General features: G+C 42.9%; 1 protein-coding gene across 17 annotated transcripts in view; it reads left to right on the forward strand.

The window, feature by feature from the left end:
• Positions 1 to 25,729, forward strand: part of SCMH1 (Scm polycomb group protein homolog 1) — a 109,277-nt gene that overhangs the window by 74,728 nt on the left and 8,820 nt on the right. For all 17 annotated transcript variants that reach the window (XM_023752700.1, XM_023752705.1, XM_006087242.3 and 14 more), the window contains 5 exons: positions 6,241 to 6,473; positions 10,928 to 11,054; positions 16,647 to 16,847; positions 18,877 to 19,068; positions 24,391 to 24,585. In XM_023752700.1, the coding sequence (XP_023608468.1) occupies positions 6,241 to 6,473; positions 10,928 to 11,054; positions 16,647 to 16,847; positions 18,877 to 19,068; positions 24,391 to 24,585 (948 nt within the window). The remainder of the gene's footprint in view (positions 1 to 6,240; positions 6,474 to 10,927; positions 11,055 to 16,646; positions 16,848 to 18,876; positions 19,069 to 24,390; positions 24,586 to 25,729) is intronic.

A 25,729-nucleotide genomic window follows, 5' to 3' on the forward strand; every position in this document is an offset into this window, starting at 1 on the left:
CTGAAATCAATAAAAATATATTTGAAAGAAAGAAAGAAAGGGTGTTAGATTTTGTCAAATGCTTTTTCTGCATCAATTGATATGACTATGTGATTTTTATTTCTCAGTTTGTTTATGTGATGTATCACGTTTATTGATTTGCAGATATTGTACCATCTTTGCATCCCCGGGTTAAATCCTACTTGGTCATGGTGTATGATCTTTCTGATGTAATGCTGGATCCGATTTGCTAGAATTTTAGTGAGGATTTTGGCATCTATGCTCGTGAGGGATATTGGCCTGTAATTCTCTTTCTTTGTGTTGTCTTTACCTGGTTTTGGTATTAGTTGTATTTTTTCAAGGAAGCTGGCCATTTAATGTAAAATTTCAAATGTATTTATAAAATTAATTAATTTATTTATTTTCTTAATGTCTGAAGGAATATATATATATATATATATATATATATATATATATATAAAATTGATTTTTTTTACAGAGAGGAAGGGAGAAGGATAGAGAGTTAGAAACATCGATGAGAGAGAAACACCGATCAGCTGCCTCCTGCACACCCCCTACTGGGGCTATGCCCGCAACCAAGGTACATGCCCTTGACCGGAATTGAACCTGGGACCCTTCAGTCCGCAGGCCGAAGCTCTATCTGCTGAGCCAAACTGGTTGGGGTGAAGGATCTCTTTTATTCTTGATGTTCATAGATTAGTTTTTCCCCATATATTTTTATTGATTTCAGAGAGGAAGGGAGAAGAGAGAGAGAGAAACATCAATGATGAGAGAGAATCTGCAATTGGTTGCCTTCTGCTCACCCCCGATGGGGGATCGAGCCCACAACCTGGGCACGTGCCCCTGACCAGAACTGAACCGGGGACCCTTCAGTCCGAAAGCCGACGCTCTATCCACTGAGCCAAACCAGTGAGGGCAATTGTGTTTTCTTTATTTCTTAATCAGGTTTCTTGAAGGATTATCATTTGAAAGAACCAATCTTTGACTTTTTAAATTTTTCTTTATTATTATGTCTGCTTTTTTTTTTCATTTACTTATTCAGTCCTCATTGACTTACTTCTTATATTTAGTTTCTTTTAATTTAATTTGCTATTCTTTTTCTAGTTTTGAAATAGAAGATTAGATCATTGATATTTAACCTTTCTTCTCTTCTAATATAAACATTTAAAGCTATAAAATTATTTCTGAGCACTGCTTTCCGTAAATCTCACACATTTGGATCTGTCATATGTTTATGAATTTTAAGTTTCAAAAATTTTTTTGACATTTTAATTTATTGGATATATGAGTTACTTACAAGTATATGTCTGTTAATTTCTTAGCATTTTGGTCTTATTAATTTTCTGGTTTTGATTTCTATTTAATTTTTTTAAAAATATATTTTATTGATATTTTACAGAGAAGAAGGGAGAGGGATAGAGAGTTAGAAACATCGATGAAAGAGAAACATCGATCAGCTGCCTCCTGCACACTCCCTACTGGGTATGTGCCCGCAACCAAGGTACATGCCCTTGACCGGAATCAAACCTGGGACCCTTGAGTCCGCAGGCCGATGCTCTATCCACTGAGCCAAACTGGTTAGGGCTTCTATTTAATTTTTACTGTGGTTAGAGAACATATTCTGTATTATTTCAATTCTTTGAACTTTATTGAGGATTGCTTTTTTGCCCCACATATTCCATAAGCAATGAAAAGAATGTATATTTTACATTTATTGGGTGTAGTGTCCTATAAGTGTCTGGTTGGTTGGTTATTTATATTATTAGTTGGTTAATTGTATTATTCAAATCTTTTCTATCCTTATTGATTTTTTTTTCAATTTCTTGACCTATCAGATACTGAGAGGTTAAAATCTCCAAGTCATAATTAGGGAATTTTCTATTTCTCTTTTTAGTTCTCTAAACTTTTGCTTTATATATTTTGTGTTATTATGTACATAGACATTTAGGGTTATTATAGCTTCCTTCTGAATTGACTACAGTCATGAGCCACATAATGATGTTTTAAACCAACAACAGATTGCATATTCAAAGGTGGTCCCATAAGGTTATAATGGAGCTGAAAAATTCCTGTCACCTAGTGATGTCATAGCCTTCGTAACATCATAACACAGTGCATTACTCATTTTTTAGATATGTTTAGACATACAAATATCATTGTGTTACAGTTATTTACAGGTTTGTAGCCCAGGAGCAATAGGCTATACAATATAGCCTAGGTGTGTACTAGGCCATACCATTTAGGTCTGTGTAAATACCTCTGTGATTTCGCACAACAATGAAATCGCCTAACGACACATTTCTCAGAAATATCCCCATTGTAAAGTAGCACATAACTATATTTTATCTTGATGAAATACCCCTTTTAGTCATCATACTTCTTGCCTTAAAGATTATCTTAGCCACATGAGCTCTCTTTTGGTTAATGTTTACAGGGTATATATTTTTCCATCTGTTTGTTTTTATATTCCTATGTCATATTTCAAGGGTCCTTATATTTCAGTGTCCTCTTATAAACACATATAATTAGGTTCTGGAGTTTTGTTGGTTTGGCATGTTAATTTTTTCCTTTTGTTTTACTTAATCAACTTGTATTTAATGTAATTATTTGGATTTATGTCTGTCATTTTGCATTTTGGTTTTTTTCTCTTTGTCTCAGTTATTTCTCATTTCTTTATTCCTTTTTTCTTGCCTTCTTTTGAATTAATCAATCATGTTTTATTATTCCATATTTCTCTCCTTGGCTTTTAGTGATACATTCTTGTGTAAGTCTTTAATTAGTTACTCTATGCCAATATGTATACTGGACTTATTAAAGTCAACCTTAAATGTGTGTTCTAAGCACTGCCCAAATAATGCAAAATTCTTAACAAAGTTCTTAACCCCCACTTTCATCCTTTGTGCTATTGCTGTCATTATATATATATCCTATATAATAAAAGGGCAATATGCAAATTGAGCCTAATGGCAGAACGACTAGAACAACCGTTGGACCAGTCACTATGAGGCGCACTGACCACCTCTTGGTCCCTTTCTTTGGCTGGCAGGCTCCAATTGCCTGATGGCCACCAGCAGCGGGGGCAGGGCCGGGGCCGGCGAGTGGGCGGGAACAGCTGACCTCTCGGTCTTTTCCCCCAGCCATCAGGCACCGATCATCCGATGGCGAACAGAGAACCAGGGGTGGGTGGCGGCGGGGAGTGGAGCCGGCTACGGGCAGCTGAGGAAGATGGCCTTGATCGCAGGCCAGGCCTAGGGACCATACCTGCACACAAATTGCGTGTGCCAGGCCTCTAGTGTATATATATATATTAATTCTTGTTCAAAGAATCAATAGTAGCCCTGCCTGGTTTAGCTCAGTGGATAGAGCATCAGCCTGTGGACTGAAAGGTCCCGGGTTCGATTCCGGTCAAGGGCACGTGCCTGGGTTGCCGGCTTGATCCCCAGTGGGGGGCATGCAGGAGGCAGCCGATCAGTGATTCTCTCTCATCATTGATGTTTCTATCTCTCTCTCCCTCTTTCTTCCTCCCTGAAATCAATAAAAATATATTTTAAAAAAAAGAATCAATAGTCTTTTTGTATCTACACACGTACTTACCCTTTCTTATGCTCTTTATTCCTTCCTGAAGTTCCATCCTTCCATCTTGGATTACTTTCCTTCAGCCTGAAGAATTTCATTTTTACTTTTTGTAGGTTAGGTCTGCTGGTGACAAATTCTTTCAGCTTTGATTTGTCTTAAAATGTTATTTCACCTTCAATTTTGGAGGATATTTTTACTGGGTTTAGAACTCTAGATTGACTAAAATATATAAACAGCCAACTTAGAGTTCTATACTCAGTGAAAATATCCCTGTTCCTTGGATATGGGCCTTCTTAGGTTCTTGATTAAGAACTTAATAGATCTCCATCTCCTTATCCCTGAAAAACTACAAGAACTTGTCATACCCTTGAGAAATTTAGAGCTTACTTCTTTGACCTCTCACTTTTCTTAAAATTTTAAAATCTTGAGAAAATCAACTCAACTCAACTATGTGTTTGAGATAGAGCTCCTCCTTCTAGTGGGACCTTGTCTCCTAAAACCTTGAGATTATGGGAGATTTTATTTTACATCTTAGAAACTCTCATCCTTGCTTCATGTCTCTAGTATACAGGCTCAGAACTCACACATGGAGCTTCTCAAGTTTTAATCTGTCACAGCAACCTCTCTGATTTCTCTTTCCTCCAATCGAGCTCCTCTCATAGGCCAATCCTGATCCAAAATTCATGCCCCAAATTGGCATATGCCCTCAGGAAAGAAAACAGTGTCAGATACCACAGAAGCCCTTCCCACCTAGGTCTGGAATTCCAGTTCATGTAATCTTCATAATTTCTACAGTTCTGCAGTGTTATTTACAATAATTTATCTGACTTTTACAAGTTGTTGCATCAGCAACAGTGCACTGTCATAATCTATTACATTCTTCCTAGAAACATAAGAAACATTACCTTCTACTTATTCACTATAATGAGTTTTTTAACTAGTCTCTCTAGTTCTTATCCTGCCCCACCCCCTCCCTGAGCAGCCAGTGTTCCTTTTAAGTATATTCTGTCACTCCTGTGCTCAGAATCCTCCAGTTGCTTCCCTTCATACTTAGAATAAGTTCAGGTTCACTTTTGCAGTCTACAAAGTCCCACATGATCTTTTTTTTATAATATATTTTATTGATTTTTTACAGAGAGAAAGGGAGAGAGATGGAGAGTTAGAAACATCGATGAGAGAGAAACATCGATCAGCTGCCTCCCGCACATCTCCCACTGGGAATGTGCCCGCAACCAAGGTACATGCCCTTGACCAGAATCGAACCTGGGACCTTTCAGTCCACAGGCCGACGCTCTATCCACTGAGCCAAACCGGTTTCGGCCCCACATGATCTTATCACTACTCCCTTTCTAACCTATTCCCCCTCCACTCTCCCCTTTGCTCACTCAGTTCCAACTATATACTAACCTTTCCAATTCTCAAACACGCTAACATGTTCCCATCTCAGAATCTTTGCACTTGTTATATACTCTCTACATGTAAGGCTCTTTCCTCAGATCTTCATAAGGCTTTGCCTTTATTTCATTTGGGCGCTCTACAAATGTCATCTCTTCAGAGAGGACTTTCCTCACCCTTCTGTCTCATTACCTTGCTTTAGTTTTGACCATAGCACTTACCTAACAATATATTGTATATTTGTTAGTTTATTTTCTGTCTCCCCCACTAGAAGGTAAGCTCTGTAAGATGGAAACTATGTTTTGTGCATTGTTCTATCCCCAGGGTTTAGAAGAACGCATAACCTATAGTAGGTGCTCAAGAAATATTTGTGGAAGAATTCGATATCTTGAAGAATTATCTGTTTAAGGAGAAGATGAATGATTGTAGCAAAATTGAAAGTACTCTAACATAGATGTCAACAGAATGCTTTGGGAGAGGGGGCACTAACTTAGTTGGGATGTAGTCAAACAAGGCCTCATTAAGGAGTTGAGTGTTGGAAACTGAAAATTGATGTATGTCTGACCAGGAAGAATAGAGAACTCAACATATACAAATGACTTGGCATTCAGAAAACAGTGCGTCTAGAACATGGGGACAGTTGACAGGAAGTGACATCAGACATAACTGGAGAGAAGGCAGGGGCAAAGTCACAGAAGTCCTTGGATATCAGGATAAAGAATTTGGACTTTGCCTTAAAGGTAATATGGAGCAAAAATGTTTAAGGGTAAGAAGAGATGCTATCAGATGCATTATATTCTATGTGTTTCGCTACTCTTCACTATAATAATCACACTAAAACATTAAGAAGATTGATGTAGAAAATCCCTGACTTGGTTGAAGAGCCTACTTTCAAAACATAAGTCCTCATCCCAACTTACGGTGTAACCTGGGGAAGGCATCATTTCCTCTTCTGAACCTCTGATCTTCATTCTTAGCATGAAAGGGTTGTAGGCTTTCTGTCTCTGAGTCTATGGTTCTGTTTATATGCCTTGGGGAGAAATTTTTAATATTTTTCTACTGCATATACCAGAAATAATTAACTTCCAATTCTAGCCCATCTAACTTTAGTTCTCTTCTGAGATTTTCTAATATTTAGGTCAGATGCCAGGAAACTAGCTTTTTGGGATAAAACTACCCAAGTAGAAGTAACAAGTCTTTTTTCCCCTCCAGCTGGGATGGGAATACAGGTGGGAGGAAGGGGTGATAGAATGAGTTTTTTTCTTACAGTTGTGATTCCAAAGAGTCCCTACCCTGCATCTGATGTGAACACTGAGAAGTCCAGCATCCACAGCAGCACCAAAACTGACTTGGAGCATCAACCAGGGCAGAGGGGGCGTAAAACGGGAAAGAAGCGGGGTCGGACACCCAAGCCCCTAATTCCCCATCCCATCGCTACCCCATCCAAGTCAGCTGAACCTTTGAAATTCCCAAAGAAGAGGGGTCCCAAACCTGGCAGTAAGGTAGGTAAACATGTGGTTTTTCCAGAAGAGAATAAAGGACTAAAGGGATAACTCATCCATCCTGGAAAGGGGCGTGTCTGGCCCTATTCTTCACCTTGTGTATACTTTTAAGAGGAATTTACTAAAGTTGTAATCCCTATTTAGCTATTTACCTGGGAGTAGGTTATATTAGATATAGGATAGTATGGATAACAAACAAATTTTGACTTTGAAAGTTACTCATATTCAAGGGAATTCTGGTCTCTGTCTGCCATAGATGGAAGCCCTGCTCCTGATCATTAACCTACCCAAAGTGGATGCCCAGGTTGATAAACAGAAAGAGTAAATTGACTTCATAAATGTATTTTTTCTATTCATGCCTCATCTTTAAAAAAATTATTGGATACCTACTAAGTATCAGGCTGTATATCAGACACCATTATATATCACATAATCTTCACAAAACTCTAGGAGATGAGTAGTGTTAATGTTATTTAAGAGTTAAGTAAATTGATACTTAGAGATACAATATGACTTCTCTAGTGTCACATAGCTAATAAACAGATGGGTCTCAAGGTCTAGTTTCAAGGTCACTGCTGCCCTACCATATATTCACTCTCTCGCATTTCTTGAGGGAGATAACACTTACCTTTAGTGTAGGAAAAGATTCCCGAGTCAAGCTTCACTGAGCACTGTTCACTATGCATGACCAGTTCTTCATGCATATCTTCCCTAGGGAAACCACTAATATGAAAGTTCCTCAGCTTCTTCTCTAGGGCTTCCTTTGGCATCACCTTCTCCACTTCTTCCCTACCTTTCAGGATTTCTCTGCAGCTCCCTCCTGAGCTAGACTACCTGACTTCCACTATGGAGATGATACCCAATCCTCCTGGGAACTCCATTCCAATCTCATAAGTTCTTCCCTAGGTTTTTGTTTGTTTGTTTGTTTGTTTGTTTACCTCCAGCTGACTTCAGTCCTTCTAGAATATAAGCTTCTTAAGGTCAAGAACCTAATCTATTTCTTCTCTCTTTTTCCTATAGTGCCTTATATCTCAGTCTCTTGAGAGATGTTCAGTATATGCAGGATGGATGGACGGACAGACGGATGGATGGATGGATGGATGGATGGATGGATGGATGGATGGATGGATGGTTTGAGTGATGATGTTCCAATTGAGATTGATTCTTATTTATTGGCTTTGAATTCTTGATGTCACATCCTGATCTTTGTATGTAACACGTAGTGCTCCTGACCTGCTACCATTAACCCCTACCCCACATCCTGATTCATTTTTATCTCCATAACTTCTCATTCTCATGTTTGGACGAGGCTGAAGACCCTAGGATTATAAGGCCAGAGAAGCTGTGCTTTTGATGATGTGAGGGCATTTTGAGGATAGTCAAATTAAAGAGAGAGAAAACTTGTCTGTGAGGTTCCAAAGACAGAATCAAAACCAAATAAGCAGAAGCTGAAGCAGACAGGTTTTGTCTCAGAATAAAGGAAATTTAACTAAAAATTTATAGTTAAACCTATTCCAAAATAGAAGTAGTGATGCCCTATCATTAGAGGTATTTCATCAGGGAGTGGATGACTGTATGGAAGGGGTGTTTTCAGAGACAAGGAAATAGAAATACTGGGATGGAAGGTTGATTAAATGACCTTTAAGATCCTTCAGAACCTACGAACTATGACTATGATTGCCTCTGCTCTGTCTCCTTAGGCAGTCCCAAATATAGTAGCCAGAGTCCTCTTTCTTTCAAACCTCTTGAAAACAGTAATTCTCATCTCATCCTGTATTTCAATGGCCTGGCATTTGACTCCCTAATTCCCCTTCCTGTCCTTTTTACCTACTGTAAAAGTGTATATCCTTTCCATTCAACCCATAACCTTTATATTCCTTTGTGAATCAAAGTGGTCTTGTGACTAGAGGCTTTGAAACCAGGCATACTTGTTACCACATGTGTGACTTTGAGTAAGGCTGTGAGCCCCATAAAATGGAGATGAGGTAATATATGAGTAGATATAATATATGTAATAGCACCTCAAATAATAATAATGCCCTCCATTTTTCTGGTTTCTTCTACAATTACTTACCAGGATTGTTCCTTCAGGGACCCCAGGAAATCCTACTACCAACTCAGTGAAGTTGAACCTTTCTACCCCAACTCATTATTTACTAGTATTTGGATTTATACTTTTAGCAATATCAAAACTATGAGGGGTTGTCCATATCCCACGTATGCTTTCATAAGTGTTTCTGTGATTCCTTTCACAGGCAAGGCCATCTTATAGTATATACTTGCTGTCATTGGTGCTGTCTCTTTAAATAATAGCACTCCTAGAAGGCAGACAGGTTTATACAGCTCCCAGTAGTGTACCCTACATGACATTTAGCAAAAGGGATTTCTGGACTTCAGTGATGAATATGTTTTCCTTGCATTCAGAAAGTCTTTTGGAAAACTTTGTCTTGGAAAGAACCTTCTGAGATCCTTCTCCCCCAGAGGCTGCCCTGACCAGCATAGGGGAGATGCTAGGCATCTCTCAAATCATTATTACTTCCCCCATCATTGGTATTGTATACTGTATGCTTCATTGAAAAACAGTATTGACACTATATGCCAAGTATCATGCTAGGAATGGTACTCTAAATCAGACTCTCAGGGAACTCCAGGCTAATCGGGTACAGCAGTATATCTAATCTAATAAAAGAGAAACATGCAAATTGACCATACCTTTGCTACACCCCCAAGCCACGCCCACCAGCCAATCAGAGCAACTATATACAAATTAACCCAACCAAGATGGCGGCCGGCAGCCACGGAGCTGGAACAAGCAGGAGGCTTGGTTGCCCCGGCGATGGAGCAAACCAAGCTTCCTGCCTGCCCTGGCCAGCTCTGGCCTCTGCTAAAGGCAACAAAGTTTCAATTATAGAAGATAAATAAATCCCAGATACCTGCTTCCAGTCAGCCTCCACTGGGAGCTTGGGTGGCTGGGGGCTGTGGCCAGCCTGCAAACAGCCATCAGCCCCTCACCCAGGCTGGCCACACCATCATGGGATGAGGGTCCCCACTGGGGGGCTTGTCAACCTGCAAACAGCCAGCAGCCACTCACCCAGACTGGCCAGGCACCCCAGCAGGACCTCCCACCCTGAAGGGGGTGTGGCCAACCTGAAAACGGCCCTCAGCCCCTCACCCAGGCTGGCCAGGCACCCCAGCAGGGACCTCCACCCTGAAGGGGGTGTGGCCAGCTTGAAAACGGCCCTCAGCCCCTCACCCAGGCTGGCCAGGCACCCCAGCGGGACCCCCACCCTGATCCGGGACACCCTTCAGGGCAAACCAGCCAGCCCCCACCTATGCACCAGGCATATAATAAAAGGTTAATATGCAAATTGACCCTAACAGCAGAACAACTGGGAATGACTGGTCACTATGACACACACTGACCACCAGGGGGCAGACATTCAATGCAGGAGCTGCCCCCTGGTGGTCATTGCGCTCCCACAGGGGGAGCTCTGCTCAGCCACAAGCCAGGCTAACGGCTGCCAGCACAGCAGTGATGGCGGGAGCCTCTCCCACCTCCTCAGCAGTGCTAAGGATGTCTGACTGCAGCTTAGGCCTGGTCCCCGCTGCAAGTGGACATCCCCTGAGGGCTCCTGGGCTGCCAGAGAGATGTCTGACTGCCAGGTTAGGCCTGATCCCCTGGGGAGCGGGCCTAAGCCAGCAGGTGGACATCCCCTGAGGGGTCCCAGACTGCGAGAGGGCACAGGCCGGGCTGAGAGACCCGCCCCCGAGTGCACAAATTTTTGTGCACCGGGCCTCTAGTAAGTATATAATGACAATACATGTGACAAGTGCAACAATACAAAGGACAGAGATAGCACAAAAGAGACAATAACTATAGAAAATCTAGTTATTTGTCAGATAAAAAAAAAAAGGATATTTCAAACAGAAGGGATGGTTTATTAGTATAAAGATGTGGACCAGGTATGGTTTTTAGAGAAGTATTATAGTTAGAGATTATTAGAGTATAAGGTCAAAGATAATAAATGGCAGGTAATGAGCACAAGAGGTAGGCAGAGGATAATATTTGTAGAGTTAGGGGAAGGGACATTTCCATTTTTCAAGAAAGAGAAAGTACAAAATAATGTCAAAGTAGACTTAAGCCACAGTATTTTTTTGCTTTTGTCTGCACAACTAATAACCTGGAACTTCAAATCATAATATTGAATCTAGTATAAAGGAGAGTGAATTAAGCTCTGGCTGTACAGAAACCCAGAATCTTGTGCATAGATTCAGAAAATATTTACTAAGCATGTATAGCTTTGGACAAGATGTTGTGTGGGGGGAAAAGATAAAACACAGTCCCATCTACAAATATATTTTTGTTTCATGGGTGAATTAAGTACTAGAATAGAGGAATAAGAAGACAAGTTACCTATCATGGGTAGCAAATTTTTCCCCATCCATTTTGACAGAGAAAACCTCGGACTTTGCTGAACCCACCACCCACCTCACCAACAACCAGCACCCCTGAACCGGACACCAGCACTGTACCCCAAGATGCTGCAACCATCCCCAGCTCAGCCATGCAGGCCCCCACAGGTAAGAGCAGATCGTAGTACTAGCTGCAACAAGCCCTAGGTCTCTGTGTCTGTACTTTCTAGTCTTGCACCAATAATTAGCTCCCTGTCCATTTATAAACCTAAATAAGATCTTTTTGTAAAAAAATTTATCTTTGGCATCTGAAATAGTTTCATGGAAACCTCCATCCTGTCAAAAAACAATCAAAGAAACTTTACATCAGTTTGTCAATAGCCACATAAAAACAAAACTATGAGAATGTCTCTTCCTGCAACCCAGGTAGATGCCCTTGACTGGGAATCGAACCTGAGACCCTTCTGTGCGTGGGCCGACTCTCTAACCACTTAGCACACTGGCCAGGGCTGTCCCATAGTTCTTGAATAGTCTATTCTGGGTTGTTGTAGGGCCTTTTGGTCTGAAAGAGTCTATGGAGCATAGATTTAAAATCATTCTGACATCGTAACGAGATTTTCTTCCCCATTCTGGATTTGACCCTTTCTCAATTTAGGGTTGTTTTTCTTAAGAAGAGACTGTGAATGAGAAGCAATTTTATTTGTGAACTCTGCAAGTCCTGGACTTTTTTATGTTTTACATTAGGTTGTTTGTGTGTTTGTTTTAAGCTGATTCCTCTCATTTTGCACTCTTATCACAGGGAGTAAAATCACCTTAGCTATTTATTGAATTTATCAGGTACATTTCCTATTTCTATGTTACTTCAAGTGACAGTGCTGTCTAACTTTCCACCACTACCTAGTAAGTGTCCCCTGTCCTCCATCTTCCAATAAGATTTTTCTCACTTTAAGTCTTTATTGACGGCCTTCTCAACACTCTCTTTGTGGCCCTTTATGCTTCTTTCTGCTGCCCAGTCCCAAAGTCAGTGTCATGTGTGCCAGGCTTTTGTTACTGAGCACCCTATTTCAGATACTACATTCTGTTCCAATAATCTTGTGCTACATAACAAACCACCACAAAACTTGATGGCTGAAAACAAGGTGGGTAGGGCTGAGTGGCAGCAGCTTGTCTCTGTTCCATGCAGTGTCAGCTGTGGCAGGCTGACCAGGGCTGGAGGATCACTTCCACCACATGCTAACAGTTGGTTCTGCCTGTTGGTTTCTCTCCACATGGACCTCACCAGAGGGTGGCTTTGCCTCCTCACACATGGTAGTTGGGTTCCAGAAGTGAATGTTCTAAGAAACAGGAAGTGGAAACTGCTAGTTTTTTAAGCCCTAAGCTCAGAAACTGGCAGTGTCATCTCCACTATATCTATTGGTCAAATATCACAGAGATTGATATTAAGGAATGTCAAAGAATTTTGGGGCCATGTTTTAAAACTGCCACATTCTTCTAAGGGTTTCATTGTTTGTCTTCTATATTTCACTCTTTAATCCATGTAGAATTTCTTTTCTTTTTTTTAATTAAATCTTTATTGTTCAGATTATTACAGTTGTTCCTCTTTTTCTTCCCATAGCTCCCCTCCACCCGTTTCCCACCCCACCCTCCGCCCTTACCGCCCCCCGACTGTCCTCATCCATAGGTGCACGATTTTTGTACAGTCTCTTCCTGCATCCCCCACACCCCTTTCCCCACCAAGAATAGTCAGTCCACTCCCTTTCTATGCCCCTGATTCGATTATAATCACCAGTTTATTCTGTTCATCAGATTATTTATTCACTTGATTTTTAGATTTACTTGTTGATAGATGTGTATTTGTTGTTCATAGTTTGTATCTTTACCATTTTCTTCTTCTTCCTCTTCTTAAAGGATACCTTTCAGCATTTCATATAATACTGGTTTAGTGGTAATGAACTCCTTTAGCTTTTTCTTATCTGTGAAGCTCTTTATCTGACCTTCACTTCTGAATGATAGCTTTGCTGGATAAAGTAATCTTGGTTGTAGGTTCTTGGTATTCATCACTTTGAATATTTCTTGCCACTCCCTTCTGGCCTGCAAAGTTTCTGTTGAGAAATCAGCTGACAGTCGTATGGGTACTCCCTTGTAGGTAACTGACTTTCTTTCTCTTGCTGCTTTTAGGATACTCTCTTTGTCTTTTGCTCTTGGCATTTTAATTATGATGTGTCTTGGTGTGGTCCTCTTTGGATTCCTTTTGTTTGGGGTTCTCTGTGCTTCCTGGACTTGTAAGTCTATTTTTTTCACCAGGTAGGGGAAGTTTTCTGTCATTATTTCTTCATATAGGTTTTCAATATCTTGCTCTCTCTCTTCTTCTGGCACCCCTATAATTCGGATGTTGGTATGCTTGAAGCTGTCCCAGAGGCTCCTTACACTATCTTCATATTTTTGGATTCTTTTTTCATTTTGCTTTTCCGGTTGGGTGTTTTTTGCTTCTTCGTTTTTCAAATCTTTGACTTGATTCTTGCGATCCTCTAGTCTGCTGTTGGGAGTCTGTATAATATTCTTTATTTCAGTCAGTGTATGCTTAATTTCTAGTTGGTCCTTTATCACAACCTCGAGGGTCTCATTAGATTTCTTGAGGGTCTCATTAAGTTTATCGGCGGTTTCTAGAAAATTCTTGACAAACCTTAAAAGTGTGGTTTTGAACTCTATATCCAGTAGTTTGCTTTCCTCCACTTCTGTCATTTGTGTCCTGTTTCTTTGTCTCCGCATTTTTTTATGCTTCGCTGTGTCGATAGAGTGGCTTTCTATACTAGGTGTCCTATAGGGCCCAGTGGCTCAGCCTCCCCAATTACCTGAGGTAGACACTCTTGGTGCACCCCCTTGTGGGCTTTGTGCACAGTCTTGTTGTAGTTAAGCCTTGATTGTTGTAGGTAACACTGGGAGGGATTGACCTCCAGGCCAATTGGCTGTGAGAATCAGCTGTGTCTGCAGTGGGAGAACTTCTGTGCTGGAGACACCCCTCCGGGGCAAGACTTGCTTCAGTGGGGCTTTGGTGCTCACTGAGTCTGCCCCCTGAGTGTGTCCTTTATGGTTCCACGGAGCTGCAAACTGGATGGTCCCACTCTGACCACCGGGCACAGTGGCTCCTGGATCTCTAAGGAGGTGCTAATCTAGCCTCTGCCTGAGGCTATCCAGCAGGAGCCAGCTGTGATGCAATGCAAGTTGCCCTGGGGCCTTGGGCCAGCTACAGTTTGTTAGGTAATTATCAGATTGCAAAGGGCCAGGCCTTTCATATGCAAAAGCCTCCATGGCTTGGGCAGGGTGGGGTCCCAGGGGATCAACAGGGCAGAGCGAGCAGTTATGGCTGCTCTCAGTCCTGCCCTCAGAGGCCCTGCTTCACATTGTCCCAGGAATTGCTGCAAGCACCCCCGAGAGAATGCTGCCCTCGAGTTCCGACCGATGCCAGACAGTCCAGTTTCTCCCATATGAGTCTGGGTCCCCAGAGACTCGCCTGGAACTGGAGCTCAGAGCTTGAGACTCCCTCCCGATTGAAAAAGACAACCGTGTCCTCAGCCGCCAACCCTCTCCGCATGCGCCTCTGTACCTCTGTATTTTACTTCCGCACCGCACCTCCTCTGAGTCTCGGTATGCTTTTCTCTTTCCTTCTAGTTGTAGAATTTCCACTCAGCCAGCCTTCCTGTGGTTCTGGATGATGTCCGTTCCGTCTTTTAGTTGTATTTTTGAAGTGGTTGTGCAAGGCAGCAATCTCCGGTGTTTACCTATGCCGCCATCTTGGTTTCTCTCCTAGAATTTCTTTTTTTAATCATTACTGGGCTGTTTACATATTTCTTTGTGTTTCTTAATTAGGTGGAGTTTCCATACAGTGAAATATACAAATCTTAAGTGTACAATTTGATGAATTATAATCAGTGTAAGCATCCATGAACTACCCCAATTGAGTTAAAAGTCATTTCTGCCCATTCTCCACTCCCCAGAAATTACCTCATGCCTCCTTACAGTCTTCACTCTCATTTTTATTTTTATCACTGTAGATTAGATTTTTCTGTTCTGGAACTTAATATAAATTGATATGTTACATATAGTATACTCTTTTCCATCTGGTTTATTTCTCTCAAAATAATTTTTGTGAGAAGCTCTCTATCAATAGTTTGTGTTTTTTTATAGCCAAATGGTATTTCAATAAGTGAATATACAATTTTTATATCTACTCTCTTGTTTATGGACATTTGGGTTTAGAACTAGTATGACTAAGTTGCTATGAATATTCTTATAATTTTTCATTTATTTTTATTCTTCTTATCTCTGAGTTCTTACATTTTTATTTATTTTGTTTTCAGCAAAAGAGTCATGTTTTGACATGGAAGTCCCACTTCTTAACAGACTTCAACCAATCCTTCAATTATTAGATCTATCCACCTCCAGAGGCCCTGGCCCATTCTTGGGCCTTTTGTGACTTATAAGATGAAACAGCTTGGTTCTCACCATTGACCACTCTTGGTTAAGGATTTAGCTTTCTTAGGTCTGCTTTCCAGCTTCTGAAATTGTATGTTGTTTTCTCTCTGTTATCTGGCTCATTTTAGTGGGTTTTATGAGAAAACATAGTTAAATATTTAATTCATCTTATTTCTCCTTTTTTCCTTTCTTTATTTTCACCTCTCACCTTCCATATCATTTCTCCGCCTTTCTATTTCCCATGTTCTTCTCTCCTTCTTGCTTCCCCTTAGAATGATAAAGTGAAAGAGTCCCAGGAGGGCATCTGGCTCAGCCCCTCATTTCACTGATGGAAAACATGAGGCCCAAAAGGGCAGCCTTTCATCCACAGCCCACACAGCTACTGCACTTACCCTGTTTGCCTTTAATAAAAGGAGAGACGTTTTGCCCTCCAACTCCTTCAGTTAGTGAGCCATGACCGTGTGAGAAAGGAGAGTATCCCTACTGAAATGGAAGCCTGGAAGGCAAATCAGCAGGGAGAGTGTCATAGCTGAGCAGGCTTCCGGAGTCCTTCGGGAGACCAAGGAAGCAATTCTGTTTAGGACTGCCCTTTCGTGTGCCCTTCCCCCAATGGTGCCAGGTGGAGGGTTGCAGTTAGGGGAGTGCCCAGCTATCTTGACAGGAGAAACTACTGAAACAAATATCTGGATGGGACCCTCAAGCCCTTTTCATATTTTTCTTTATTCCTTTTTTAAAAACTTTTTACTACTTTCTTGGACCTGAATGTTGATATAGAAGATAAAAAGGGGACTCCAAGGCTCAGAACAGAAAACAAGGCAAGTGATCAACGGTGTGACCATTCTAAGTCCAAGGCTGAACACACACACACACACACACTTTTTTTATATTTCCATAATCCCACAATTCCTTAAACATACAAGGTAAGATACACAAAGAATATGTGAGCAACCAAGTACCAAAAATGAAAGTACACATATCTGGGAAATTGTTTAAAAATTTTTTTCAGTGCACAGAAAGCAAAGTGCAAGTTCCATGCCTTGGCTTTTGGTCAGGCTGTTCTTCCAGCAGGCTATGTTCCCAGAGCCTTGGGTCATGCAATTTGGGCTGGCAGCAGCTGGGCACAGCCACCCTCTTCCCCCTCCCACAGTGTGTCACCAGCTTAGCAGCTGGGAGACCTGCTCAGGACCAGAGTCCAGGGTACAAAAGACAGAAGAGAGCACTGTTGTCCAACTTCTCCACCCCGTAGACTCTTTAAGCTTTTTAAATTTCATTCTTTGTCTCCTGCAGTTTGTATTTACTTGAACAAGAATGGCAGCACAGGCCCCCACTTAGATAAGAAGAAGGTCCAGCAGCTCCCTGACCATTTTGGGCCAGCCCGTGCCTCTGTGGTGTTGCAGCAGGCTGTCCAGGCTTGCATCGACTGTGCTTATCACCAGAAAACTGTCTTCAGCTTCCTCAAGCAGGGCCACGGTGGTGAGACTATCTCAGGTAAGCTCCCCTGGGCGAGACCTTCTCAATTGGCTAATTTCTGACAAGGCATCCTGATTCCCACTTCACACCTGAAGGCTCTGGAGAAATGTGAAGGTATCCCTTCCTCAGAGAGTCCTCACTTTCAATGCCCACAGTTCCTCTGAGCATTATGCACACCTCTGCCAAGTAGAATACCCACACAGACGCTGTTTAGAGCCTTAACTGAGCCTCTAAACAGATGCCTCCACTGTGGACCTGCTTTGCCTCTCCATATAGAAAATATATGTGTGTTGTTTCAAAGGTATCCTGGGAGATAGAAGAATCAAAAGGGGGCTGTACTGTGGCAACAGGGGAGTTTCTCTAGACTGCCACGGCCTCCCACCTGGCATGAGGGAACCATATTGTCTTCTCTCATTCTTTTAACTCCTTAGCTTCCCAGTTCAGAGCCAGCCCTGATTGAAGGGAGTTGACTGCCAGGGCAGAGAGGAGTCATCCCCTCTTTCTTTCCCGCTGTGAGATCTGAGTCAGCTGCACAGTGTTTTGTTGTTTTCATTGAGAATAGTTACTTTTTCTGCTGTGCCCCTGTTCTCTTTCAGTTCTCTTAAGTCCAAAACCCTATTCTTTACCCACCAAACCTATGAAGACTTGACCTAAAGCCTTTCAGTCTGAACTGTGTGCTCCTCCATCATCTCCTGCCCCTTTCTTCTAATGAGTTGCAATATCCAACCTCAGGAAGCAGTTGACATGGAAAACCCCATGAATAATCCAACTGTATTCTTTCAGCAAACATTTATTGAGCCCTTACTATATGTCAGAGGTTATTGCCAGACACTGGCCGGGGGAAGGGGAGAAAGGAAGATGACAGGCTCAGACTCTGCTCTGGTGGGAAAGGAAGAATATCTCACTGTGAGAGGTGTTATAGCAGAGAAATATGTACAGGGTAGTGTCAGAGCCAGACGAGAGTAATTGCCTGAGAAGAGGATGGGGCAGGCCAGGAAGGCATTGTTGCAGAAGGCTGAGAACTGCATAGGAAATCAAACTTTCCTTTCCTTCTGAGGCAGAGGCCACGCCCTAATCTCTCCTTTGCTTTTGTGCAATAGTCTGCAGGGACCCAGCTTCTTCTTTTCTCTCTCTCTCTCTCTCTCTCTCTCTCTCTCTCTCTCTCTCTCTCTTTTTCTCTCTCTATCTCTCTTAAATATATTTTTATTGATTTCGGCGAGGAAGGGAGAAGGAGAGAGAGAGAGAAATATCAATGATGAGAGAGAATCATTGACTGGCTGCCTCCTGCACACCTCCCACTGGGGATCGAGCCTGCAACCCGGGCACATGCCCCAACCGGGAACCGAACTGTGACCCACCGGTTCACAGGTTCACTGCCTCTCTTTAGGGCAATCACCTACACCTCCTATAGGATTCTTTCTCTGCTCCAAAATTGGTTTCTGAGAATGGTCTATCACACCCCCCCCCCCCACTGCATTTCCTGCTGTTCTCAGAGACAAATGCAGAGGCCTTTAGCTTTTTAAAGACTAGACAGATACTTTTTGAATAGAAATAGAGAGTAAAATAAAACGAAGCATGGCATAGTTCCAAATGTTGCTGAAATTCTAGTGCTCTTATACAGATCGGATTTTGCGCCCAAACCATTGCTGGCAATGGCTGTATTCTCCTCTTCTGCCCAGTTCCTCTGTTCTTGGGCAGTTCTTATGGAAATAGCACCCTAAATGAACAGATTTCTTGGATGAGGCCCAGCCAACTGATGGAGCAGATAGAATTATGTTCACAGTTGTTTTCACAAGTTGAGTAAAATCCTTCCAGAGCCCCGGGTGCAACAGACTTGGCCTGGCCACTCCCATTACTGCAAGCCCTTTGGAGTTGGAGGCAAAAAACAAACCCTGGAGGGAGGGTGGGAGGGAGGGAGGGAGGAAACGTGGGCAATGATTGCCTTTGTGTAACCAGGTAAGCCTGAGACACGCTGTGGGCTGGCCTGCCCAGCACTGCACTGAACTGCCCGCCTGACATGCTCAGCCCTGTTTACTTCACTTCACAGCCGTGTTTGATCGAGAACAGCACACCCTCAACCTCCCAGCAGTCAACAGCATCACCTACGTTCTCCGCTTCCTGGAGAAACTCTGCCACAACCTTCACAGTGACAATCTGTTTGGCAACCAGCCTTTTACACAGACTCACTTGTCACTCACCAACACAGAGTACAGCCACAGCCACGACAGGTACCTACCAGGTAGGAGCTGGGATGGGGCCTGGGCTAAGAAAGGGGGCAGGGCTAGTAGCAGCTCTAAGAGGGCCCAGGATCAGCCCTCTGACCTGCTAGCCTGGCACCTATTATCCAGAAGCCTGGTTTTCTGTCCTTAACCTTTACCCCATCTGGGACTTTTTGGTCTCCTCTCATCTTTACTCTCTCTTCAGGATTTTGTCCCCTCTCTCTAGAATGAACTTTCTTTCCTCTGGTTTTGTCCCTGAAAAAAGGTGGTTCACGAATCCTCTTCTGAGCTCCAAACTGCATGTGGAGTCACAGTACGTCTCCCAGTGTGAGTCTGGCAACAAAGGCCTACCATAGATCTCCCTTGCCAGCAGGAAGGTTTAGCCTCAAGCTACAGATTGAGAAATGTGCTCCCTGGTGATTGGCCATCCACTCTTTCCTTTGGCACGTAGCCCTAACTCCTCCAGCACTGCCAGTCTAGCAAGTCAATTCAAGTTCCTGCTGTTTCTAACTAGGCTGGAAAATAACTTTCTTAGTTAACATACCAGACCCACAAAGGGAAAGCGGATGCCACGTGGCCGGATCAGTGACTAAGCACTTCCGAGAGAGGTTAAAGAGTGAATGGAACGCGGCATCTCTAATCTGGAGCCGGGACACAGACGACTGGGAGGGAAGGAAAGCTCGGCCCTAAACGTAGCGAGGTAGGTCATTGTTGAGAGAGGGAGGAAAGGCCTTTAAAGGAGCCCTGTGGACTTTGTCCTGGCCCGAGGAGTGGAGAGGTGGTGCTGTTAGCTTCAGAGCTGTGCTGTCTGTTGATGGGGGAGCATATAAATCTGAGAGGTGCCCCCTTCTGACCTTCTATACCAGTCTTGTCCTCACACTGCCTTCCCTAGTAGTCTTTTTATTATTATCTTAGCAGAATCACTTCTGATAAAGTGCCACTTCTGAAGAATGTGCTCAGGGAAGTGACTACTCACTCACCCCCCCCCCTTTATTTTTGCATCCAAATGAGTATTGCTTACATAACTTATAAAAACATACTGACTTGCAAATATTGCTTGTGGGGACCAGGCCATCTGGTCTGCACAGACATATTTGTGACCCCGTCATTGATCCTTTTTCTTACCTAACCTGCTCTAAATTGTGTTCTTTCAACATCAGAATCTCTGAGAACAGAAAAAGGCATTCTCACCTAGAGTTAGAATGTCCCACTGGGAGTCTGGGCTGAGCATGGTGAAGTTGGTGCAGACAAAGGCAGGCTGTGAAATGTCCCCAGCTATTGGCAGTCAGGAACTCTAAGTTGTACTTCAGTTATGGAAGTAAGGCCCATCTGGGATTCTGGAAGAGCAGATACATGAAAGGGAGTAGCATGACCATGAGTGTAGCTGCTAGTCTAAAGACAGATTTCTCGAAGAAATAGCAACTCCGAATTCCTCAATGGAATATGGTTGTTAAGAACTAAGAGAAATGTCCTTTCCTGGGTATTCTGTTCCAGTTTGCATCTCTCTGATTCAACTCTGACTCAGAGAGGAGGAAGCAAGCTTTAACCTCTTATCCTTATCCCCTCACCAAAGAGACCAATACTAGGGTTATCACATTCCTCCATTGGCTGTCCCCCTTTCCTTCCCTCATTTTCAGACAGATTCAGTCAACTTTGCACCCTCTGTGCTCTCTAACCTCTGGTTCTCATGGTGGGTTCCCAGCCACTTAGCTGCTCTCACCCTAGTTTTTAATTGCTTCCCTGAAATGAGCATTTTAACTCTGCTCAGGCAAGTCAGAGCATCATCTAGATTTCTGACTCCTCTGTGCTCCTTCACTTATGACTTCTGCTTAAATACTCCTAATGCTAAGTTGCTCACTGTCACCTTTGGCAATCAGTCTTACTGTTAGACCCTCTGATTATGAAAATGCCTCTCTTTATAGCTGAAATCTGTCTTCTTTTAATACCTGCCCACTGTTGCATTCTCTGTCTTCCCAGTCCTCTTCCCATCCCATGATTGCCTTTAGGGTTTTTGTCTCTTCTGACTGTTCTCCAGATTCTACATTCCCAGGTTTTTTCTTCTTTGCTTCTCACCAGTATTCTGGTCACCCTCCGCTGGGAACTCTGGTTTTTAAGGTCAGCCTTGCAATACGATACTCAGAGAAGATCTGCCACTCACTAAAAATAAATGCATAAGGGCAAGATCCTTATCTGTCTGTTTACCTTTGCATAACCCCATCCCTAGGATAGTGGCTTGCAAACAAAGAGTGCTCAACCAAATGTTGTTGAATGAACGAATGAGCTCCCTCTCATGCTGATGGTTCTCTTGTCTCCAGCATATCAACAGCAAATTTAATTGACATTGACCTTATGAGCTTCAGGGTTTTCATCTCCATTTTACAGATGGGTAAATTGAATCCCAGGAAAAAGGCAGTGATTGTTGACTAATGATTGTGCTAGAAATAGAACTCAAGTCTTCCAGCCTCAAATTCTGATCCCTGGGCCAGAGGTTTCAAAGTTTGCTTTGTTTTAGCAGTAGAACTCCTTTTTTGCAAAGTTAAGATGATATGAAACTCTGGTGCGTTGAAGTTAAAACCAGAGCTGTTTTGATAGAAACTGGGATGAGACCCAGAGCCCTATTTTCTTGGCCTCTCTCAGGAAGCCCCCAGGCCTGAAAGCATTGCCGTCCCTGGCATTATCTAGTGAGGGCAGCCAGGGCCTCACAGATCAGCCTTTAGTAGAACCTCCCAGAGCCTCAGGTATGATTTTTTTCTGCATCTCATTAGGATAAGATTTTATGGCCTTGCCTAGTCCAGTACCACCAGTCCAGATTTTCAGGCCCCTCAATTCAGATTTCAGTTAACATTCTTAGCATTGCTGAGAGGAAACGACACTTACTGATGTGCATCAGCATCTGGTAAGCCACAGGCATTGTCGTCATAATTATGTTTCACATCTGTTAGCTCTTGTGAGGCAGGTGGTATCATCTCCAGTATTCACTGAGTAAAATGAGGACTAGAAAGGTGAGATTGTCCTGCTGATAAATGCAGAAATTCCACTTTATCTTTTTCTTGAGCTATTACGGAGAACGTAGGTTTGCCACTCTTAACTCTGAATGAAGAATAACATAGCAATTTCAGCCTTTGTAAAGTTCATCCCATTCCATTTCCTCATTTGATGTCCTCAGCATGACAAAGGGTGGTTTTTCCATTTTGCAGATGAAGAAATTGGTGCTCAGAGAAGACAATTTATTGAGGATGACACACCTAGTAAAAGGCAGGAGCTCAGGCACAGTACTCAGGCCTTGTTTTCTGGATTGGGTTCCTGTCCTTGTCTCAAGGCAGGACAATGCTGTAGTCATCTCTCCTGGAAAATAGGAATCTGGAACCTCACCTGCAGAATGGGAGTGGATATGGTTTAGGTATTCTGGGGCCTCAGAGACTTCTCTCTTCAGATCATTTCTAGGGAAAGGCTTCATTAGGTAAATTCCCTGAGATAAGGGTGAAATCTGTCTCATGCTAGATTTGACATTAAGCGCATGGTTACCAAGAAATTTTAGGTAAGTAGCAGAAAGCAGTTCTAAAATCCTAAACCATCTGCCACAGAGGTCTTATTGTATGCCAGACAATGAGCTGAATTTAATATTTATCAGAGGGCCTAAATGAATCCCAAGCATTATCTAAACACCAGAATTCTGAGAACCACCACAAAGGACAGTGATATGATCCAATACCTGAGACACCCACCCATCCTCACCCCTCACCATAAGCAGAGAATGCTGTGGCCAGGGCCAAGGAGCTGTTTTGATGTCTAGAACCCAGTGATGAGGCAGAATCTGCTTCAGGTTCTGCAGTGCAATGCTTAGGGGCTGCAGCCTGGTGTTGGGCCATGGCCTAGGCATAGAAATGTCAGGCTGAGATTCCCTTTACAAAGGTTTCCATAGCCACTTCCTTTTGATATTTACAAGCCCCTTGGAAGAAAGGGACTTCCTGTGTTATAAATAAGGAGACCAAGGTCCTGAGGGAAACACCTTGCCTGCAGAGGGCAGAGTCAAATTCTAACCCAGATTCTGGTCCTGTGCCCACATTCTCACCACTGTACCTTCCAGCGTCCTTGGAATGTTTCTGCAGAACAAGGCAAATATGAAGGGGGTGGAGGGCATACGAGCAGGTCCTTTGCAGACAGGCCTTTAGCCAGGCATCAAGAAGCATTTCTGAGGTAAACGGCTGGCTGAGAGTAGGCTTCTGAAGTACCCTCACCTAAGCAAATGTATCTCTTCCCCAGCACCCTGTTCGCTGCTCTAGCAGCTATGTGTAAGGCAGCCTCTTCCTATTTTTTTAAGGTTCTCCTTATCTAGAAAAAGCAGAAGAAACCTCAAAGACCATCTAGTCTAAGAGGAAGTATCTCTAAGGAGATCCAAGTCCAGAGAGTGGCACTGGGCTTGACTCAGACCACCTAGTGAGAGCCAGAATGGTGACTGGTACACAGACCTCCTGAGATCCAGCCTAGGATAGGGGTGGGCAACCCCTGGCACGCGTGCCAAACATGGCATGCCAGTAACTTTTGCTGGCACGCGAAACCCTCTCTTATAATCTTCCATTTACAATTTTTTTCTTAATATCGACTTTTTAATTTTTCAGATAAATTCAGTGTAGGTGCATCTTAGATAAATAAATAATTTTACATAACAAGTTATCTTAAAGACCATAGACATGGATTGACGAGAGAGGGGAAGAGCAATTTCTATGCTTCTGCCTTAACTCTCCCTGCCTTCCTAGATCCAACCAGTGTTTTGGTTTCGTCCACATACGCTTGTGAATCTTTGTTCTCAGTGATGAATTTTATTAAGTCTTGTAATAGGAGTAGCCTGACAGATGAAAGTAGTAGCTCGTGCATATCTCTGAAGATCACGAAATATAAACCTGATGTAAAATCTCTGTCATCAGTGATGCAGCAGCAAAAGTCCCACTGATAATATCAAACGGAGTCATAAAGTTTTCTGTCGGACTATCAGTGTACATGTATACATTAAAAAATAAATGTATTTTTCATCATCATATACTGTGTTTTTGTTGCTCGAATGAATTTTATTATTTCTTCAAGGTTCTTCACATACGTACACCTTAAGAGATATCAAGTAGGCATAACATGTTCTCAAAAAATTAGGGTTGGCACGCAGAAGAATTTTGAGTCAGAGATTTTGCTGGTTTTGGCACGCACTCACAAAAAGGTTCCCCATCCCTGGCCTAGGACTTCCTGTTTTGCTGCCTTTTGTTCCATCCAGACAGGTACCTGGGAGCCAGCGCTGCAGCAGTCCTTCTGGACTATTCCCTGCTCTAACTATGATTTTTACTGTTTTCCAGGTGAAACCTTTGTACTAGGGAATAGTCTGGCCCGGTCCTTGGAGCCACACTCAGACTCAATGGACTCCACCTTGAAACCCACCAACCTTGTCAGCACTTCCCAAAATCTTCGAACCCCTGGGTACCGGCCTTTGCTTCCATCCTGTGGCCTCTCACTGAGTGCTGCCTCAGCTATGCGTAGACTGTGCTCCAGGGGTAAGCTTACCAGAATGCTGGCCCTCCTGCCTTCCCTCATTCTTTCCTTTCTTTATTCCTTCCTGAGCTCTGGGAGGCTAGAAAGGACTTGGCTCTGTTTCGCTCTGTCTGGTGGTTGTGCCTGGCGAGGCACCTGGGAGGCAACTGAAGCTCTGGGATTGGCTTGAGAATAATGGTAACTAAAACATAGAGCCAAAGGGACAGGGAAGAATTCATTCAGTCCTTCAATGGCCACTTATTTGAATACTGTTTGGCATTGGGGATGCAAAAATTGGTCACTTCTTGTCCTCAAGGAGCTCACAGTATTGTGGAAGAGGTACTGAAATAGGTAATTGTAAAACAACATCTTAGTGCAATTACAGAGATATTCTCTATTAGTATAAAAACTGCAGAAAGGAACACCTTACACAAGCTAGATGTCCAGGGGAAGCTTCCTTGAGGAAGTGATGCCCTTTCTGAGACTTGAAGGGTGACTGTATGAATGGCCCTATCAGGAATGGTAGGGGAGGGAGAGCTTTCCAGCAAGAGCACAGCATGAACAAGGGCAAAGGGAAAGAGCTAGCACAGAGTGTGCCAGGAAACACATGCTGTTTGGTGTTGCTGAAACAAAGGAGAATGCTGGGACTTCACAGAGAAAAGCCTGGAAAGGTCAGGCTTATACCACAGAGCCACAGAGGACCTTAAATGCCACATTGAAGAGTTTGGAGTTGATCTTATAGGCAATGAGAAGTTATCGAAAGCTTTTAATTAGAGGTAAGACCTAAAAAAGTTTGTTTTCAGTAGATCATTAACTACTATGTTGAGAATGGATTAGAGGAGTGACAAGACTAGAGAGACCAGTTACAAGGTTACGGGCTTAAGCCAGACCAGAAGTGATGAAGGCCTAGATTAGGGCAGTGGTAGAAGGTTTGTAGACGAGAGACTAGGTTTGAAACTATTCACCAGGTAAATTTGGTCAAATTTGAGGATCGTGAGGAAGAAGGGAGTGGGAATGTCTTCCAGGTTTCGAGATGAGGTGGCTGGATTAACGGTGGTGCCTAGAAGAGAAAGAAGGGTAGGGAGCCCATGGATCATCTAGGTCAGTGGTCGGCAAACTGCGGCTCGGCAAACCACGGCTCGCGAGCCACATGTGGCTCTTTGGCCC

This window comes from Myotis lucifugus, unplaced genomic scaffold, assembly GCF_000147115.1.
Source record: "Myotis lucifugus unplaced genomic scaffold, Myoluc2.0 scaffold_37, whole genome shotgun sequence".
In the NCBI taxonomy this organism is placed as follows: Eukaryota; Metazoa; Chordata; class Mammalia; order Chiroptera; family Vespertilionidae; genus Myotis; species Myotis lucifugus.